Here is a 22,652-nt window from a genome sequence, read left to right as displayed (position 1 = left end):
CATTCAAGAGTTTTTAAACACAGGTATGTGATCAAATCTGGATTTCTGAAACATCACTCAAGCTTTAGTGTTGAAATTTAACTGGACGGGACCAAGACCAAGACTGGCTACAAGGGGACTTCCCTGGTGGTCCAGTGGCTAGGACTCCACGCTCCCAGTGCAAGGGGCCCGGGTTCGATCCCTGGTCAGGGAACTAGATCCCCACATGCCGCAACTAAGAGTTCGCATGCCGCAACTAAAGATCCCGCGTGCCCTGACTAGGACTCGGTGCAGCCAAATAAATAAATATTTAAAAAATAAAAATAAAAAAGACTGGCTACAGGGGAAGCAATTAGAAGGCTGGTGAAGTAATCCAGACTATATGATGTTAGTTGGAACTTGGAGTTAGTGTGAGGAAAAAAAATAAAAGTAATAGATCAGAAAGATATTTAAGTGAATTCTCTGTAGCAGTATTTATTAGGAACTCCAAGTTTCTAGCTTGTGAAATGGTGTGGAAAATGCCAGCATCTTCTCAGGCAGGAAAGGAAAAAATGAGAAGTTTACAGCAGGAGTCAGCAAACTTTTTCTGAACAGGCCAGGTAGTAAATATTCCAGACTTCGTGGGTCTCTGACACAATTACTCAACTCAGCCATTACCATGGAAAAGCAGCCATGGACAACATACAAAGGGAAGAGCATGGCTGTGTTCCAATAAAATTTTATTTACAAAAACAGGAGTGCACGGAGCCACAGAATGCCAATCCCTGGCTAGACAGAAAATGATGAGCTCAGCTTCAACTTGTTACTTTTATGGTGCCTCAAAGGCATCAGGCAGACCTGTTTAAGAAGCAACTGGATATGCAGTTCTAAGGCAATATCTAGAACAGATATACAGGTTTGAGATGTGTAGCCATAAAAATAAGTTACATTGCTTAGAATGAGTCTGTCCAATAAGAGAAAACCCATAATGAAACCAACATTTAAGGGACAAAGGTAGGAAGAGTAATCAGCATGAAAACTAAGAAGCAGCATTTAAACCAGCCAGAAACACGAAAACAAAACTGGAACTGAGTAACGTGTCAGAAGTGAGTATTTCCAGAAGGAAAGGGTAACCAAGAGACTGAAATGCTTTGAAGAGACTGAGAAGACCAGGATTAAAAATTACACACTGGATTTCATGAGAGGGAGAGGTTGCTAGTAGCCTTTTCAAGAGAAATTTTGGTGGGAATGAGGAAAGAAGCCAGATGTAGACTAAAGATAAGGGGGAAAGTGTGGAAATGAAAGCAAGTGAGGACAATTCTTCTAAGACGTTTGGCTGTGAAAGGAAAGAGAACTAAGGTGGCAGCTGTGGAGTGACAAGAGGCTACTGGGCTCTTTGAAGAGGAGGAACACATATTTCTTTCCACTAAACTGGAAGCACCGTGGTGTGAGGGACCACGGGCTTCTTTTATCATCAGGTGCTTCCCACTTAGCTCAGGGATCAGTACATTTTTGACTGATTGAGCATTTTTAATAGCAATAATAATGGAAAGGCGTTAAAAGACAAGGAGAATTTTAAGACACAGAAGAGAGGAAAGATAATGAGTGAAGACTGTAGCCCATGAAGTCTATAAAGGGTATATCTGGAGCATAAGAGGAAGAATTGGCTTTACAGAGGATGGGGAACATCTATTCTTTGTAAGATGAGAGAAGAAAAAAAAAATGGATGAATACATATTGAGGTAAATATAGGTAAATATGGGCAAGAAGCTGAGGATATTTACTAACCAGGGGCCATGCTTGCTAACTGTCCTGTAATTCATGAAATAATCCAGCACAATGAAGAACTGCCCAGCCCAGAAGGTACAATAAGAAACACTGAGATGAAGAGTTCCTGCAGACTAATTCAAATCACAAGGTTCTAGTCTACAGAGGGACTCTTTTCTCATGAGAAAAAAAATGAATAATTTTTCCTCGGCAGTGGGGAGGAGCGCAGAGAGGAAGGGGAGATACATACTCCAATTTCTGCGTTTCTTCCTTAGAAGACTTCAGCTGCAAAAGCGGCTTGCTGGTTGAGGAGTTGTGCTTGGGATCTATAGTGACACACAGCTATACCAAACAAGTTTACAATTCACATTTTATGCATATGGACAGAAGCTCACCATAAAGATACAGAGAACATCATAATGTTTCAAACATTAAATATATACCACCAACAAATGAAATCCACACATCTAACAGCACATTTTTATATCACCAAGTTTTTTCCTATGAAAGTAAAAGTCAACACTGATCGTTAAATACAATGCTTCAGGGGCTTCTTGCTCTTTTTAACTTACGCCATTCAAAATAATCCAAGTGTAAACAACATTGATTTTTTTAATCTATACATGAATAGATTTAAAAAGCAAAAACTGCATTTTATCTTACACTTTTGACAAAATGTTTGACTTCAGGACATGTACTATAAAGATTAGAGTAAAACAGTTTCTCACCTTGACCACTCCATCAAAGCCAGGGATTGTGTTAACCTTTGCGTTCTTAGCTAATAATTTGCTTTCAATCTTGTCACCCATGGCTTGAATAGCATGTGTATCAGGTCCAATGAAAATGACATCTTCTGCTGCCTGTGAAGAAATGCCAGTAGAAATTTATAACAAAAACATTTCAGTGCTTGATATGGAGTCACAATTTTATAAAAAGAAAAACCCATATGTATATTTACTAGTTATTCACAGACCAAGAACAACTTAAAAGCAAGCATTTGAGCCAATATATTACAATATATAATACTGTGTTGCATATAGTATATGTGCACAAAGATATATGAAAGTCAGGTCAAAGAAAAATAACTAGAAGTAATGAAGAACTCTTACTTGATATTAACAGTATTCTTTGGAAAAGCAACTTCTATGGTGTTGTAGTTATATCTAGTATTCTGCCACCCAATCTAAACAGTAAGTTCACCTTTAAAAATGCCTTATAAATCTTTGTATTCTCAATACCCTGCAGCACAGTGCCTAGTTTAACACGCCAACTTTGTGCCAGGCTTTAAGCTAAGTGTAGGGGATAACATGGATGAAAACCACAGAATATCAACTAATTCAAGGGAACATGAAGCAGATCACCAGCACCTCAGAGAAAAAGACAAAATAAAGTAGGCAATGTTGACATCCTTGTGACTGTAAGAAATGAGTAAAGAATACAGTGGGAATTTACCAGGTAGAGTTATGATTTCAGTCAAAACTAGTCTATATAAATCACGATTAGTTCCCCAGCAATGGGTCCACCTCTCTGTGTATATGATATTAAAGTAAACAAAGTGCTAATGGAAACTAATTAGGGACAGAAAAAAATGCAGATGGAGTTAGTGCCACTGTAGGGCATGGTCTAGAGAAGTAAAAAGGGGGTTTGCTGAGGTAAAGAATGAGGTCATTAGGTAAAGAACAGAGGTTAACTATGAAAAAGGAAAAATTAGATTGTATGCAGGGCATCATCAGAGTAAGGTACCTAACTGTTGATTCTCCCATGACCTTTGGTCAGGGTCAGTATAACGAATAAATCATATAATTTATATCTCATATTCTATCTACTGGCACTGCTGCCTGAAAAGACTCTCGGCTTTAGAAAGGAGCTTCATTCTCCTTATGAGAATATCATCCAGAGTAGCTATTGCAGTGTGGTGTTTGGATTGCTCTCAGCCATTGTGAGCAAAGAGGATTAAACCCACCCAGAGCAGGAGGTGGAAGTAGAGCAGGGACACAACAAGAGGAATATATGAAGAGATAAATATTTGGGAGATATGACAGTTTCAACTTTATACATGCTGAGGTGAGATGCCTGTGGGATAGTCAAGTGCCCATGTTCAGGAGACAGACAGAGAGGTCCAGAGGTTAGAAGATAGGTCCAGGCTGAGATATGGATTTTTAAAGGCATCAAATAAAGGACGGAATTAAAAATTGTAGATGATATCATTCAGATAAAATGTACAGAAAAGCCAATGCTTTTAAACTCAGGATGTATACTTTCCCTCCTGCCCAGAAGCAAGACAGAAGAAAGGGGAATTTTTAGATTCTGAGTTTAAAGCCTCCTTTCTTTGTGTGACAAGGGGGTAATAACCACCCTGCAAGTTTGATCGAAGCACTGAATAAATAATAATATAAAACACCAAGCTGAGTGCCACAACTGTTAGTCCTTGTCCTCTACCCAGAAGTCCTGATAAAAAGAGAACACTAGAATAATAAGACAGCTAGGTCCACAGGACCCCAAAATACGTTATAGGAACCCAAATACCAACACTTACCAGTGTTACAATAACAGAATGCTAGATAAGAAACCTCTTCAGCCATAACAGATGCTCATTAAGTACCTCTCCATCAAATGTTTGTATGTAGTTTTAACAGAACATCATTTTCTTTAAAAAAAAAAAAAAAAAAAAACTTTATGTGAAACCCCCAAAATGTAAAGCACATAAAAAATGGAACTGCTCTGTAAGAGGGGAAAATGGTAGTAGGACTACACCTCCACATACTCTGTATCTCTAGATGGATAAACTAGTCATTTTGGACCAGAGCAACAATCGTACTCACTTCTCTTTATCCCAAACCTACAACCCAATAAACACTAAGTCAAGAGGAAACAATCATGTTTTAACTATCAATTGTCTTTCCATATTCTCATTTTACTTGCTAAGATGGAGGAATTTTTATCATAAATGATGTTTTAAATACCACTATGTCAGGCAGATGTAATCAAGGAATCAGAATGCCTACACAAAGAGTTGAACAAATAACATAAATGAGAACATCCAAAATACATTATGATTATACAGTAAAACTTCTGATTAACAAGAGCCCAACGACCAGGAACCACTGATTAACCAGACTTTTTTCATGCATTCTAATTTGAGGAAAATTACTCACCCCAAAATGCGAAATTACCAAGAAAGAAAGCTCACATCAAGCATTTAGTGACTATTCTTTCTCCCATCCAACACAAAGAAAAATAGCCAGTAGTACACTGAGTAACTACTCAAACAGATGTTTCAATAAACTAACTTCCTTTCTATCTTTATCTTTTTATGTTTTGGTAGTACTCCCTGGGTTAGCCTTTAAATGTAATTAAGGCAAATTAAGAAAGCAGTATCATAGCTCTGACTCCCTTAATTCTTTGACCAAAAAAGCAAGGATAAGACAGTATGGTAATTGCAAAGTGATGAAGCATGTTTCAAAAGTCCTGAGTTCTTGACCAGAGTGATTTGTGTGACTTAGAACTTAAGGCCAAAATTTATGCACTAATAACCTTTCAATACTCTACCGTTAACCCTGTATCTTTTGCTACCCATTTTCCCTAATCACCACTAAGTCTCTTTGGCATGCCAAAGCCAAAAGTAAATAAAAATTTACTTCTCAAACTATGCTTTTCAAGGAACTTGTAAATTTACCATGAATGATAAATATAATACCTAAATACAGGTAAATGTATAATGGTCGTGAAAAAAGCAGGAATTTTTTCATCATCACTGGAAGCACTTTTGTAGTGATACCTAAGAAAGAAATTACAAAAAGCTGAAATCACTGCTCTAAGACTGGAGAAAAAAAAAAGATTGTTTTCACTTTCTAAATTCCATGATTTTATGGTTCTGGTCATATTTTGATAAAAGAATGGGGAAAAGAGTTGGGTTTGAGCAATGTGTTAGGGAAACAGAGATTTAATTTACAACAGGCTTTATGTTGCAAATGCAGAAATAATCATCATCTGTAAAAATTAAAATGTATGATACATAATTCATTCTTAGAAATACCATGACAGTTAGTAAAGTGCTAAGCTATGAATCCAGTTTGTTTTTTTTTTTTAATGTATACATTTTAGGTTCATAAAGAATTACTACTTGGATAACTGTAAAACTAAGGTCAGACAGACATGAGCCATAAGCCATGGAAAAACTGCTGAACTGCCTGAAGGACCTAGACTCTGCACGTTAATTTTTATTCCGTGATAAAAGAAAAAAGAATTTCTAGTAGAAAAGGCCAGTTTCAGGACTGGTGCAGAGAAGTTAGCACATGAGATAAAAAACTGAGTCAGTGAGAAAGCTTTCAAAAATTAATACAGTTATCTCAAAAGCACATATTAGTGCTACCCACTGAATGTGTTGATAACAATATGAGTATCAAAAAGAATAAAAGAAATTACAAGGTTAATTCATCTTTTCAAGACCTCGAATAAATCTTTTCCTGCTATCCCTGTTCAAGTATTTGAACTTCTCAGACATGTATCACTGATTTTAAAAAATATATAGCTCTTTAAAAAGCAACATAGAGGAAAACTAATTTCACACATAAAACTAAGCAAAATAAAAGTGTCAAGGTAAAATCCCATACACTGTTTTTATAAGAAAAAAATAAGAACTAGAAAAACATCCATGGAGGGAAAAAAGCACAAGAAAGACATGCTAACACAGCAGATCAAACTGTCACCTATTATTTCAAAACAAGCTGAAAGACATTTTAAAATAAGAAAACATGAAATAAGATATCAGAATTAGAAATGTTCTGAAATGAGGTGATAGACCTAAGGATAGAATTAGAAATGCAAAAGAAACTAATTTTGGAAGTGAAGACTAAACTAGAGGGAAAATAAGAGTGAATAAAGAAAACAAATAATGCCTTACAAGAGATAGTCAAAGGAAGAAACTTTTTAAAAATTTAAATATAAAAAAAAAGAAATTTTTTCTAAAATGCAAGAGAAAATGGCAAATACTAAAGATAAACAAAGAACATCCAACATATGGATAAGAGGAGTCTTTGGCCTGGTGTGGGGGGGTGGGCGGGGACTAAAACAAAGAAAAAATACTAAAAACCATAACTCAAGCAAACTTTCTTAAAACTGAAAATACATAGTAAACATACTACAGCATACCTGAAAAATTCAACCCATAATGAACAGTACCATGATACATTCCAGCAGTACTACTTAAGAAAAAAAAAAAAAGGAAAAAAAAAAGAATACGTGACTTGTACAAAAGAAAAGTTTAAATTCTCACCAGACTGGGGCTTCCCTGGTGGCACAGTGGTTAAGAATCCACCTGCCAAAAAAAAAAAAAAAAAGAATCCACCTGCCAATGCAGGGGACACAGGTTCGAGCCCTGGTCCGGGAAGATCCCACATGCCATGGAGCAACTAAGCCCGTGCGCCACAACTACTGAACCTGAGCTCTAGAGCCCGTGAGCCACAACTACTGAGCCTGCGTGCCACAACTACTGAAGCCCATGCTCTGCAACAGGAGAAGGCACTGCAATGAGAAGCCCGCACACCACAATGAAGAGTAGCCCCTGCTCGCCGCAACTAGAGAAAGCCCACGCGCAGGAACAAAGACCCAACGCAGCCAGAAATAAATAAATGAAATAAATAAAACAAACAAACAAACAAAGAAACCAATGCATCTTAGAAAGGTGGCTGATTAAAGGCCTGAAGCAAGAAATGTAAAACATGAACCTAGAATATCTTGTCAGATCAGAGAGCAAGGACTCTATAAAAGATTATGAGGGTCAAGTCCAAAAGACCATGAGCCAACTTAGGTCCCCCTGGCCAAAGAGGGACAACTTGAGCTTCACTAGTAACTCCAACAGATTTAAACCTACAAAATACGTTTAAATCTATGACTTCATAACGATACTTTTAAAAAGAACTGGTTAACTGGTTAACCAATCTATTACCTCAAAAACTAGTAAATAAAGATAAAGAATTATACACTCATCTTGCTCTTTCTATATGAATTACACCACTAGGAAACCAAACAATAAATGAGGGGAAGAGTCTCTTTATAAATATATTCCAATTAATTAATAAAAAAGATGTTAGAATTAAACTATCACCATTTTGCAATCTAATGAAGCAATAGCTATAGACAGTAAGCTTCAAAGGCTGCTTAGATCTTAAAAAGCAGTAACAAGACATGTGCCTCCTACAGTCTTGGTCAAAGGAATTGAAACCTAAGTCTGATCCCCATCTCTGAAGCCAGTTTGACAATCTGTAGGAAATGCCAAGAATGGAGGGAAATGCAGAACTGCACCATGATTATGCAAGCAGCTAAGTCAAGACTGAGAGACACTCTACAGGTCAAACAGCCCAAGGTTCTTCAACAGATAAACTGTAGGGAAGAGAAATGTACGTGAGGAGAACCTATGGATTGAGAGAAATTTAGAGGACATATCAGAGGTGAAAATAAATGGGCAAGACAAATCACAGTGTCCAGGGATGCACACTTGGACCATAAAATTATCTTAAAATGCATGAAAATGATTACTATATAAGTCAAAGTAGTGGATACACCCGGGGAGAGACCAGAGGTTAGGACTGAGATGGGTCACATGGACAGGCCTTCTGGGATTCAGGGCAAATGTCTCATGACTGAACCTACGTAATGGCTACAAGATTCCTCTCCTCACGCAAGCTCACACTGGTTCTGCATAGTTTTTTTCTGTATCTGTCTCTTCTTCTACAATAAAAACTTTGAAAACATTCTCAGAGTAGCCGCCAGCTTAGAGGAGTAAAACCAACGCCTAGACCAGGAGCAGCCACAGCAGCAGCACCCACAGCCAGGGAGGCGTTTCTCAGGCCGGTTTGCTAACCTCTTCAGGGGACTTTTTTGGCTTTTTTTTAAAAAAAAAAAAAAAAAAGAGAGAGAGAGAGAGAGAAAAAGAAAGTGCATTCTCACGTTTGGCTGGGATGCTTCAGTAGATGGTTGTTTTGTACAAAGTGAAGCCTGACGAAGTGGTAACAACTACTGCCACTATAGGTTAAATGTGAAAACTATAAAGTACAAAACATCACCTTTGCTGGCTTAACCGGACAGCATCCAGCCTCTGCAGCATCACTACTTCCAAAACACTCAGATTTTGCTCTTTGTATGAGGTCCAAGAAGAGCTCATGAGGATGGTGGTGGAAGGGTTGATCTGGGATTCCGTCTGACTAGTGTCTGTTTGCAAAGAAAAAAGATCTTCCTGTTGCCATGAGCACTGCTGAAATCACAGATGAGCTTGGACTGCATTCTCTGAGCAACAGAAGCTGGTCCATCAGGCCACCTGTGGCAGTGGAGGAGGACTGCACTGCTGTCCAATCCGTGACGAAACCAGAAACCCTCAGGGAGAACTCATCTTCCTCCTGCTTTCCGCCTCCCCTTTCACTACCTCCCCTTAACTCACCTGTGGCACGCTGCGCTCACTGTGGACTGAGTGCCTGAAGCTGTATTTCAATTACACTTTTGGTCACAGTATATTACACTATACTGTAAATGTGACAGATGCAACACCTGCAAACTGATTTCTTAGTTAATGTAAATAGTCTTTGGGGCTTCCCTGGTGGCGCAGTGGTTGAGAATCCGCCTGCCAATGCAGGGGACACGGGTTCGAGCCCTGGTCTGGGAAGATCCCACATGCCGCGGAGCAGCTAAGCCCGTGCGCCACAACTACTGAGCCTGCGCGTCTGGAGCCTGTGCTCCACAACAAGAGAGGCCGCGACAGTGAGAGGCCCGCGCACCGCGATGAAGAGTGGCCCCCGCTTGCCGCAACTGGAGAAAGCCCTCGCACAGAAACGAAGACCCAACACAGCCAAAAATAAATAAATAAATAAATAATAAAAATTTTAAAAAAAAATTAATACATCAATTATAAAAAAAAAAAAAAAATAGTCTTTGCTTCCAATGAGACCACTTCTGGTATTTGATACAATATTACTCAGCCCTTTTTTCTTTTTTCTTTTTTTTTTTAAGTTAAAAACAAAAAACTCAGTTCAGTCCCAAGAAGGAATTTCAGCCAAGTTGGCACTTGGGCTCTAACAAGTTACTGTGTAAAAGAGGGAAGGCTCCTCCTCTCAGCTTATGACATCAGGGTTGAACCCTGTTTTGGTGGTTAGCTTTTAACCTGCACTCAGTGTACTTTTCAAAATAATGATTAGAAATAAAAGAGAAGGACAACATTTGAACACACAGAAGGGAGAAATATTCCTAGTGTAGTTTCCATGGTCATCAGTAAATACCAGTCGGCTGGGTCTTTACCCCAAGACTGGGTACAAGGTACAGACGAGCACTTACTGGAAGCCCCAGGCTGTGCAGCGGGCACGATTAGAGAAGACCAGAATATGAACCCTAATTCATTTTCCTCAACACTGACTGTGGGGCATCCATACAGGGAGGTACAGGACAACCCTAGCAGAAGCTGCCGTCAGCCTCCAACCCCCTACATATATAGGAGGCATTTTCCTTAAGTGCTAGTCTGCTCCTTGTAAATTAAGAACCCAACTTATGTGACTCACTGGGATGAGAACCTTCAGGAACTTGACTGTTGTGGAGGAAGGGTAGTGGAAGGGAGACAGAGATTCTTTAAAATTCTAAACATAAATTTATAAACCAGCACCGCTTTTCAATTTGTTTGGGATGCTAATTGCAAGATCGATTGAAATCTAATGACATGCTTACAAACTGCATTTGACTTATGGTACACTGTACACGCTGTGAGTTAGTTTAACCAAAGGAATCTGTGTCTTTCTCTGTCAGTATTACTAGTATCTGGATTTCATTCAGTCTAATGTATATTCTGTATTAAGTGTCCACTTGGCACAATGCACTCAAGTAATATTATTACTTCCAGATGATAGCCACGCACAATATTCAGTTAGAGAAACAGTTTCCACACTGTAACAATTGGCAGAAGTCAGGTTTTCTAGTGAAGGAATATCGTTAAATATAAAACCTTGTTTTTCACGCACAGGAAGTGAACAATACAGCAATAGGACACTTTCCATTTCTAATATTTGACAGCAGAATGATTTTCATTTCTATTTTTCAGCTATTATTAAGTCAAAAAAGTTAAATTTTTTTTATTAAATATTCTGGGTTTCTGACAAAGGTACTTAGGGCAAAGAAGAGGTTTTTGGTACTTATTAATTTAATAGAAACCATTTAAATAAACAAACTATAAATCTCTAAATATCTTTGTACTTTTGGGGTAAGCTTTTCAAGCTCATGTGGAAAATAGTTTACTTTTAAAACTTCTAGTTACTGTAGTCTATGTTAATTTTGTAAATGTTCTTTCCCTAAGATTGAAGTTTGTTAGTGTTTGCCATTTTTGTGTGCCTATCTGATTTCTTTTTATTTCCCTGTAATCAGCACTGATACCTATTTCCCGAGTCTCCTTGACTGCTAAGAAGAAAGAGGCTGGGCGTTCAGCTTCCACATTCTACACTCTTTGTGCAGATCAGGACACTAAAAAGAGATGAGTTAACAGAAACCTGAGTGGGCTGTTAACCTTTTTTTTTTCTTCGGGAAATGTAGATGCAATAACATTTCCAGCTGAAAGACTCAGATTCTAAGTTCCTAATGTTTAAGAATGCAAATGAAGTATTCTGTCTTTTCTGTGCCTGGAGGTGTTCTGTGAGAAAACAGAAAGAGGTTTCTAGGATTAGTTCCACAGATTTCCTTTATCATGTAAAATCTTAGACTGGTTGCACTGGCAAGAATCAAAGAAAAGCAATACCGAAGATACCCAGAGAAAATGAATTCAATAACTTCTTTAGCAATAACACTGAGAAAATTAGAGTTAACTAAAAAGTCAGCCTTTTGGATAAATTTTACCCTTCCTCCTTTAAAGAAATTCTAGTTTTAATATTAGAACATTTAAAAAATATATATTAGCAAAATACTGATGATCAAGTCAATGACACTAAATTTTCTTGGATGAAATTGCTAAGTTTATCACTCAGCTACCTGGCATTTTCAAGAAGTTAAGCTTATTTTTGCTTTGTAATACAATAGTAATAATGCTTTAATTAAAGATGCAAGTACAGCTGTGAACTTCTTGTTGAATTTTCATATAGATTGATCTTCTTACTTGATGTTTGAAATATGTAAACAGGATTTTATGTTGAAATGTTTTTTAAAAAATAAAACTTGAATATATAAAAATTTAAATTTGTTTATATAAAATTATTTATGTAAAACCTTGAACTCTTTTAATAATTTCAATTGGATTGAACAAAGTATGACATTCATGATTCGAGGTCCCAATGATCTAAAACCCACAAGGAATTCTATTTCAAATACAATAATTATATAAGGTTTAATGCATATTGAACGGGGCTACCTGTGGGAATGCGTTTGTGTTCCAGTAATTCTAATAAATGTTACTGTAAAACAAAATTTTTTTTAAAAGATGTAGGCACAAATGTTAAAGTATTTCTTCTAGATGTATTTTTTAAGAGGGTAAGATAAGAAGCTTCATATTTAAATATGGTTGTGTATTGCTAAGGTCCTCCTTATATAAACTGGTCATAGGAATTACTTAGTTATGAAGTTGTAATTTCCTTCTTTTGCACTTCCCATAAAATACTTTTAATTTGATACCTCAACAATTTGGATACTAAAAATGAGTTGTTTTCATTTCTCCCTGATCCAATTATTTTTATTGTTTCATGAATACTAAAATTAATTGTTACTTTCTGATGGAAAACTAATTTTTCCAGTTCAATTTTGGAATATACCTTGTAACAACTATGGAACTAGATGAGCGACTTAATAATGCCTCAATTAGCATGAGGGGTGTGAATGCAGATGCCCCCTGACTCGCCTTCCTGTCCCTTCCTCACAGTCCATTAACACTGACTGCTAGTCGTAAGCTGGTAAACTGGTGAAAGGCTAGAGATCTTCTTGTGTTTAGTCCAAACAACGGATAGTAACTTTAATTTTTAAATGTTTAAAATTGGTCTGGGATATTATCTGAATTATGTACTCTTTCTATATTTCCTTTGATAATATGAATTTTTTTTAAACTTGCTACAAGTAGAAGTCCTTCCACACTCTGTGCTTAATTTACTGCTTTCTGGAACACATCAAGTTCTCGATACCACCGCTGGATGGAAATCAGAGTCATATGGTTTGAATAAAGCATGCTCTACCTACAGTTGGGATATTCTTTTCTGTTAGCACATTTAATTGCTGTGCTCTAGTACAGCCTACATTATAAAGCTTATTTCAAATAACGAATGGAATGCTAAAAAAGCAGAGATCATGATTTCCAGTTAATTGCCTCGAGCAGCTAAGTAATTCCTCACACTACTCAGCACCAGTCCAACAGGCCAACCTGCTACTTTCACCCTTTATTTTGGTTATTAACAAGGATGCAATGAAGTGAAAGTGACAATAAGATGTAGTGGAATGACCCAAGTAGAGACTGATTTATCTCTAGGTAGGAAACATTTTTTTTTAAAGTTTGAAGGGAGTAAAAGAACAAGGAATGCATTAATACTAACAAGAACAACAATATGTATTTTACTTACTTATTTAGCACCATCTAAAAGGCACTGTAGTAAGGCTCACTCTACCCTAAAAACCATTTTATACATAGATAAACATTTCAGTCATCGGGTTCTAGTTGGTTTACAAAGTTAGAAAGTCTTCAATTTATTCTAGAATTACACAGTAAAATATCTTAACTAACATTCCACAGTTTTTAAAGTTTCTTTTTAATCTTTTTAATTGAGGTACAGTTGATTTACATTATATTACTTTCAGGTGTACAACACAGTGATTCAAAATTCTTACAGATTATACTCCATTTATAGTTATTATAAAATATTGGCTATATTTCCTATGCTGTAAAATATATCCTTTTAGCTAGCTCACTTATTTTATATATAGTACTTTGTACCCCTATTTTGCCCCTCTCCCGTTTCCTCTCCCCACTGGTAATCACTAGTTTGTTCTCTATATCTGTGAGTCTCTTTCTTTTTTGTTATATTCACTAGTTTTTTAGATTCCACATAGAAGTGATAATATACAGTATTTGTCTTTCTCTCTCTGACTTACTTCACTAAGCATCATATCCTCCAGGTCCATCCATGTTGCTGCAAATGGAAAAACTGCATTCTTTTTTATGGCTGAGTGGTATTCTATTGAATATCTGCACCACATCTTCCATATCCATTCATCTGTTGATGGACACTTAGGTTGCTTCCATATCTTGGCTACCGTAAATAATGCTGCTATGAACACTGGGGTGTATTATCTTTTCCAATTAGTGTTTTTTAATCATTTTTCCTCAAAAAAAAAAAAAAAATGGGGCTACGAAACCAGCAGGACATAAATAGTCATTTCTACTTAACATGTCAGTAAAACTAGGATCTGAGAGATGAAATCAAATGCCCATCACACTTAAACAGGTAAAGTGATAGAAATAAGATAAGACCCAAACCAGTGGTTTTATCTGCAGCTCTGCTGCCTTCTCATGCCCCAGGTTCAGGTGGCACGCGCTGACCACTGGGAAGTGTCATACATAAGTCTGCCTGACACAGTCCCAGGACACACCTATTACCTCAGCACCCATCTGACTAGTGCCTCTTTTCACTCTCCAAAGCATGCTTGTTTGGACAGACCTGGTTTCTGAATGCAAAGAGTTTACAGTCTAGTAGAACAAACAACACATACCAAACAATAAAAACAATAAATGGTAGCGAGTAGTAAATGCACTAAAAGAGGTTAAAAAAAAAAAAAAAATCAGGCACTGTGAACAGAGTCCAACAGAGGAATCAAGGAAGGCGTCACAAAAAGGGTAGCATTTGAAGGAAAAAAGACAACTAGGATTTGAAAAGGCAGCATGGAAAAACAAACATTTAAATATTCAGGAAAACAGTCTGTAAAAGGTTCCATGATCTTCAGAGAATCATGATGAAGCTACACACAACCAGTGTTCATCCTAAAGGGTCTCCTCCCCTCCTCTCAAGCCCTACAGCAACCAGACCTCAACTGCGTACTGCTTCAGTATACAGGTAAAGCCATGCATTCACTCTACAAACACCTGCTAAGCACCCACTCTGTGTCAGGCACCGTGTCAGGTCTAGGGAAAGAATGATGCACAAGACGAAGATGCACCACTGCCCTCTTTTAGTTGACAAACCAACTGGGAAGGCAGGACACAACAAGCAATTAAAGTCACAAGAAAGCATGGGTGCTGTGACAGAGCAGTACAGTAGTATACTCCGGGAAACTAATGGTAATTAGGATAAAGCATACATGGATGGAAACTGTCAGCCAAATCAACGTAAGTTTATTGCAATGATACCTCTACATATGAAGTGGCAATATTTCAATCACCAACTGCATAAACAATAAAAGACGAGGGGATTCTTTCCGGAGATTCCCTCCCCGTTGCATCAGAGAATTTTTCCCTTCTGTTCACATTAAATTTTGCTACAATTTTAACATGCTCAAATCACCTGATATGCCTGTCTTTCTCAGAAAGTCCAACCAGGGCCTTTCTAACCTGCTAGATAAATGAGACTTGAGAATGCAATCTTCTCCCTTCAATTCAAGCATTGTAACTGATGAGGGCGAAAATGGACATCATATATAATAGATGAAGCATCATTTTATATCAACTACCGATAAGCATAAACATTAATTTCAGCAAAATCATCTTCTTAAAATGTTTTACCAGCCTGTGCGACTCCCTTGAAATGTACGCTATCACCACCTTACGTAGCCTTTTGAAGTTTTCAAGTTATGACTGACACCACCTATAAACCCCTCACCTCCCATGGCTCTTGAATCGTATAAAACAACTGTCAAGCAGGGTTGGTTTTAAATTATATTCTTGTATTAAAAAAAGGCAGGAATTAGAAGCAGCAGAGTGTAATGGTTAAGAGCAGGAGGCTGCCTAAACTCCAATTCTACCATAAACTACCTGGGTGGCCTTGGACAAGTTTCTTAACTCCTCTGTGCCTCAGTTTCTGTATCTGTGAGGATTAAATGAATTAATATATGCAAAGCACCAGGGACAGAGGGGACCCTAATGAGCTGCTGTCTAGCTGTGAAGGGATTCAGAAGGCACAGCTGGCTGTAACTGTGACTGGTGAGGACTCCCCGCCCGCCTTCCCGTGTGCAGGTGTTCAATGCATTCCAGGAGCCTTGTTCCTGAGAAGGCAGCCCTTCCTGAAGAGGCTAAACCTACTTCTTCCCCACACCTTTCATCTCCTCCTCTCAACTGGCTCCTTCCTCTCACCCTAAAACCCTGCTTGCCTGTAGACTTGCTCATCCTTCCATCACACGGCTAAAGTTGGGGCAAGCAAGCAAGCCACGGCTCTCACAGGAGAAAAGATGTCGCCCAGACAAAATTTTAAATGCCCGCACAATCACAGCAGCCAGCCAGCCAGCCTCTGGTAACAGAAATTACAGAGGGGCAAGCACAGATAGTGCTGGAAGGCAGGCAGAAATCAAACTTCTGTGCATGCCAGCTTGAGGAATACAGGCTCTACAGACATCAGTAAGCCACTGAAGGATTCTGAAGTACTTCAGGAAGATCAGTCTGGCTCCAGTACTGACCAGGCTCCAAGGAGGAAAGATTGAGAGGAAGTGATCAGTGGTCCAGGAGAAAGACATGAGTGAGGAAGTAATATGACAGCAGTGGGAATTCAGCAGAGAGAAAAGCAGTGAGAAAAGCTGCAGTAATACTAATTAATAGTACACCTGGCAATGGATTTAGGGAGAAAGACTGAATTAGGAAGTGCAAGGGAGGGGAATGGTCAAAGTTGACTATAAGATTTGCAGACCAGAAAACAATTCAAACAGAAAACCGAAAAGCAGGTTCTGTTACAAGGGTAAGTTCCACTTTGCACATAAGTGACCTGTTAGCAGGACAACCGGAGGAGACTTCCATGGGAGACACTCTGACATGGAGCTAGAAATGTCTTCAGTAAAAAAGCAGACACCAAACCAAATACAATTTCTTGGGATAAACTACCCTGCACTTGAAACCTTAAGAAGTTTATGATATCACATTTACCTGTATAATCACTACGGTCATGAGCTGTGAAGTACTTCTGAGAGATTTTAAATAGTTTACTCATGTTATTACTACCTTAAACACTTCACTTCCAAATCAAAAAGGGCTTTTGGAGTACTACTGTTCATGCTCTGTGGCTTAGAATGCTTTTCAGTTTCAAAAGCTCAATTTTGACACAGCAGTTACTCTACTTGACCAAAGACTTCAACTCTGATTTAATAATGCTATTTAATAACAAATAAACTTCAAAAGTCTTTTTGAATTTTTTGGCTTCAATATCCACACTAGAAATTGCATAAAGAGAATACTGGAAGTCAGCAGAACACATAAACGAGCCATCAAAGATGAACTCCATGATCTGGGATGACGTGCCGAGGCATTATCACAGAATACTAAGGCCCACCCACCGTACCAGTCAGAAAACAGCACTCTGATGCTATAGTATTAATCCGCCATAGGCCATTTCCAACTATCCTAAGAGGAGTCTAGCCTCTAGTTAGACAGCACTCTGATGCTATAATATTAATCCGCCGTAGGCCATTTCCAACTATCCTAAGAGGAGGCTAGACTCTAGTTAGACAGCACTCTGATGTTATAATATTAATCCGCCGTAGGCCATTTTCAACTATCCTAAGAGGAGGCTAGACTCTAGTTAAGACCTACCAAGAAATAAAAGTAATTTGAAGTAAGTCTTCTATCTTCTTTAGGTTACCTATAATAAAGCCCTAAAGACATTCAGTCCTTTTCCCATATGGTTGTCCAGTCTAGTAAAGAATTTTCAAATTAACAACAATGGAAACTGATTTCAGGGTTTTTTGGATAAGAGGACAGCACAGAAATGATCTTAGGCTGAAAAAGGCATAATTTTATGGGTTTAAAATAAAAACCATACAGTACTGGAAAACAAAAAATTATAATCCTTGTTGGTACTACTAAACGGTCAAGATATATGCAAAGTAATTGTTTTAAACTCATTCATCGACAGATTTCTAAATAAAATTTAAAAAGTTATTTAAAATAATTTAAATCTATTTTCAACAACTCGGGATGATGTCACAGGTCATCCAGAGACTACATACAATATATTATCCCCACCTTGTGGTCAGCTTCATGAAAATGAACACACTAAAAATAGCAACAATCCCTGTACCTGTCTAAAAACCTCTCCTACCATTTATTTCACAGATTTGACTTGTATTTCCAAGAATTCCTTCTTCCCATGTTACTCTCAACATGAAAAGACATAATTCTTATTTATTCCTACATGTTTACCCTCTTTGGCTAATTTTTTATCACAGAAGATAATACCTAATCCATAAATTTAAACATTAACAATCAATAGGTATTAATTTATTATATACCCACAGAACGGGGTATTTTTAAATCTCTGTGTGTTTCAATTTTACATCTGTTAGGTTGCCAAATCCTGCACCACTATATTGGGGGTTGGGGGAGTGAATCCCTTGCCTCTTCTACAGCATAATTCAAATTTTGGGGGAAAACCAGAAAGTTTATAAATCTAATCCAACACTAATATTTACATATGTTACTATATTTTACATATATTTTATCAGTGTGATTAATTCTCACTTATCCACAAAAATTTTTTAATTCTGAAAGCAATTCCTCCACAGCATTTCTGAATTAATTGCCCACATTCTCAACTGATATGCACTAAAGGGAATGTAAATCTAATGTTATTGAATATAATTACTAATCACTGCTTGGCCTTTAGGTTAAGATCAAGTAAATATAATCAGTAGGCCCTATACATTTAAACTATACGACACATTCTCAGATTACTTGTATGTTGTCCCTATCTATCTTTTATCTTCCATGTTACTACACCCTGCCCCCATGTATTAGCAGAAATAACTGTACCATGTGCTTTTTTATTCACAATGTCACACAGAGTCTCTTTCTAGTGGCTCTAACCACATGTGTGCTTATGAACAAGATAGTGAAATGTGTATTAAACTAAATATATTCATACAGATGTGTAGCTGTTTCAAACACCATACTTTGACCATAGAGTAGTCAATCTCCGTCCAAGTACAATAAAAAGGAACATTTGTAAATAGTTGAAAAAAATATATTTCATGACATGTTAAAAATCACATAAAATTCTAGTTTTAGTGTTCATAAATAAAGTTTTATTGAAATACAGCCATACCCATTATGTTCACTTACCTATACTTGAGGGCTGTTTTCATGCTACAACTGCAGAGTTATATAGTTAACAACTGAGTTGAATACTTCTGACGGTATGGCCTGCAAAGTCTGAAATATTTATTACCTGGCCCTTTACAGAAAAAGTTTGCCAAACACTGGGCTATATGATAAAACGGTTTAAAATTCTAGTGATTATATGCATGAGCAACAGCTGAATAGCCATCTTAGCAAAGATAATAGAAGTGATTTCTGTATTTATAAACATCTGCCTACTTTGAATTTAGGGTATCAAATCTATCCCATGAATGGCCCAAAAATAGAGCTAGACAATCCACCTCTTACCCATTTATTTGCTTATTAAAGCAAATATATATGAGCCAGATATTGTTCGAGGCACTGAGGAAACAGTACGATCACAAGGGTGGGGGGGTGGGAAACTCCTGTGGTTGTGTAGGTTACATTCCAGTGGGAGAGAAAGACAGACAAAATAAAGTATGTATCAGGCTGAAGTAAATACTTTAGAGAAAAATAAATTAGGAAATGGGAATTGAGAGTGTGAGGTGATAGGAGAATAATAACTAGCAATTTTAGTTACGATAGTCAGGGTAGGCATCTTTGAGAAAATGACTTTGAACGGCCTAAAGAAGGCACATCTGGAGATTCTGTGTTCTAGGCAAAGAAACTAGCAGGTGAAAAGGCCCTGAGGTTGTAAGCGTACCTTACCTCAAGGAAGAGGTAAAATACAGTAAGCAAGAGAGCAAAATACTTAGGTCAGAAAGGGGGATGGGGACTTAAAGGACTGGTTCTTACTCTGAATGAAATGAGAAGCTATTAAATGTACTTTGTTGCTTGGTTTTTGGCAGAGAAGCTGATATTTGACTTACTTGTCCAGGAATCACTCTGACTGGGTTTTGAGAGTACTCTAGAGGGACATAAACATGGAAGCTTGGAGATCAAGTAGGAAACTAATTTGATGATGCAGATGAGAGATGCTGGCAGCTGGAATAAACGGCAGCACTGACAGTAGTGAGAAGTGATCAGATTCTAAATTAATTTTGAAGGTAGAGCCAAGAAAATTAATCCCCTTCCTGAGAAAGTCTTCCCCTTTTTTTTAATCTCCATTCTTCTCCCCAATCACCTTCTCTATGTAAACACACTCCTATTTTCAAGAACCACTTCAAATGCCACCTTCTTCATGAGACTTTTCTAGACACTCCTCCCCCATCAAAAGTAAGCACTTCATTCTCTGACTTCCCCACAAGGCCATCTCTGACTCTCATGAGTTAAACTCCTCCCTAGGTCTCCTCCCTGTTGTATCTCCTCTCTATAAACTTCTTCAGGGTAGTGAATCTGCTTCATCTTTGTATTCACTGGTATCTGCCACATTAAGAGATATACACCAAACAATCAAATTAGATAAGTTCTAAGTTTCCTCTTGGAAAGCTCAAAAAGTCCATGATTTTCTTCTCTATGTGTACTTTATAACTCCAATGATGCCACAATTATGAAACTCAGCTTTACAGGGGCACAGAGTTTTTATGACAGGAGTAAATTCCTAGTGAGGAAACCAATAGCTATACAAATACAAAACACTCTTCTTCACTAATCCTTTCATACACACCCACACCCCTCTTATTAGAAATTAGACAACTGTCTCTCCAGCTATACCCAACCCCCAAGCTACCAGAGTTAAGCATTACCTTCAGGCAGCACCTACACGAGACATACTTTGATTGTTGCGATGACCACACTGCCCTATAATTATGTGGTATAACAGACATTTTGTGGAAAAGTTAGCCAGCCCGCAACTCTGTGAGCTGCACTTTTCCCAACCACAGCAAAAGACCTCTCAACTGCAGCCCTTTTGGGGTTTTGTTTGTTTGCTTGCTTGTTTGTTTTGGCCGCACCACACGGCATGTGGGATCTTAGTTCCCCGACCAGGGATCGAACCCGCGCCCCCTCTGGTGGAATTAACCACTGGACCCCAGGGAAGTCCCTGCAGCCCTTTTGCAGGATGTGATCTGGCTCCCTGAACACAGATGACTGTAGCAAAAAAGCAGCTAACCCAAACTCGATCTATCGCAGTCCCTTTCCCAGGAATGGGGACCAAGAGAAAAAAGAGGCTTTCCTCTTTTCAGGAGGCCAGACCTAAAACACATAAGCTCAGGGGCTATGGAGTCAGCATGTTCCACGGGACCACTGGAGCAGAGAAGCAGAGGATGAAAGTGGACAGGCTTGCTGAAAGATTTCAAAGAATGCAGCATAAACACAGAGCAAAAAGACCTGACAGCTGGCTAGTCTCTGTTTCCAATAGTTTCCTCAAGCCTCCCTATCTTTTCACTCTTGGAATCCTCAAAACACCCATGTATAATATGCACAAAGTTCTAGCTGCCCAGCAACATCGTTAAAGCAACTCATAGCCTTGACATTGTTTTCCTTACTTCCTAACATAAGGGTTTAAGGCTTTAAGCTCTGGTTCTAAAAGTTTTAACTGAGTAGTAACAACAGAGTGTTCTTTCAGTCCCCAAGACCAATACAACGGACAGTCACAGAAGGAATCAAAACCTAATACCCATAAATAAGTTTCCTGGAAAAGCAAGTTCTGTGCCCTACTTTATTTTTTAACTAAGTTTCTCAGTGTCTAGCACAGTGGGATAAGAAAACTTTTCAATAAATGTCTGATAAAGAACAAAAGACTGTCAACCCACTAAACATCCCAACTCTCCCCGCCCCTAGCACACACCCCCTCCAACACCAACAGAAATTCTTCTGAAAGTACTGATACATCTCCCAATTCTGGGTTTCTCTGCCATTCTCTCAGACCTGTCCCATTCTGTAAATCAGCTCTGCCCTTGGCTAGCTATCCTCACAGTCACAAAATGGCTGCCAGCAGCACCAAGCCCTCTCACTCACAAAAGGGTGGGCGTGGGGGGCCGATGTGAAGCTTGAGCACCAAAGCCTCTCTAATGAATGAGAAAGTTTCTCTCCTAGGAATCCCAAAAAAAGCCTCGCGTTCTGTTTCAGCCGGTCCAAACTGGCTTAAGCCCTCACTGAGTCATCCTTGAATAATAATTGTCAGAAGAGATAACATGATTATAACTGGCTTAAACAAATCACCAGTGGTGGAAAGAATGTCAGAGAGGCAAACTGTCCACTGGAACGTGAGTATACGTGTGCACACGTGCATGCCTACCAGATACAAGCATTCACTGAAGCCTATTTGCTTGGTATAACCATCACCTGCTAGCCAGACAAAAAGTTAAAGAAGCTTACCAGTAATTAACACTTGGCGGAAAGATATCAAAGGAGACAGAATTTCGAGTGGCCACCTTAAACTGGGATACCATATATTATTCCCTTTGTATCCACACCTTCCCCCTAACTGTTCTCAAGACTTGAAGGGTGAAATGTTACCATGTACAGTCTTACTAGAGTGTTTTTCAAGACTGAATAATCAAGACTTAGGGAAATAAAGCATTGTGAGAAGAGGAATGATTCTTGGTATCAGATTAATCTCTAAGTAAGGGCAGGATTTACTGAAAAGCAGATGATTTGCGAAGTACAAGTCAGAAGATAGCTTTGTGTCCTAAGAACTGTAGGACATAACTAAGGGGTGAAGACTTCTATAGGAAGGCCAGCATGAGACTTTTAACTTCTTCTAAGGCATTGTTTCTTATTACATGTAGTTTGCATT

The 22,652-nt window shown here is 38.2% G+C and overlaps 1 protein-coding gene across 2 annotated transcripts in view; it reads right to left on the bottom strand.

The window, feature by feature from the left end:
• The window catches only part of PCCA (propionyl-CoA carboxylase subunit alpha), a 373,229-nt gene that overhangs the window by 275,215 nt on the left and 75,362 nt on the right, over positions 1 to 22,652 (bottom strand). For both annotated transcript variants that reach the window (XM_036831147.1, XM_036831149.1), the window contains exon 7: positions 2,454 to 2,585. In XM_036831147.1, coding sequence (XP_036687042.1) covers positions 2,454 to 2,585 — 132 coding nt within the window. The remainder of the gene's footprint in view (positions 1 to 2,453; positions 2,586 to 22,652) is intronic.

This window comes from Balaenoptera musculus, chromosome 18, assembly GCF_009873245.2.
Source record: "Balaenoptera musculus isolate JJ_BM4_2016_0621 chromosome 18, mBalMus1.pri.v3, whole genome shotgun sequence".
Lineage (NCBI taxonomy): Eukaryota > Metazoa > Chordata > Mammalia > Artiodactyla > Balaenopteridae > Balaenoptera > Balaenoptera musculus.
This window is presented reverse-complemented; position numbering and strand designations above follow the sequence as displayed.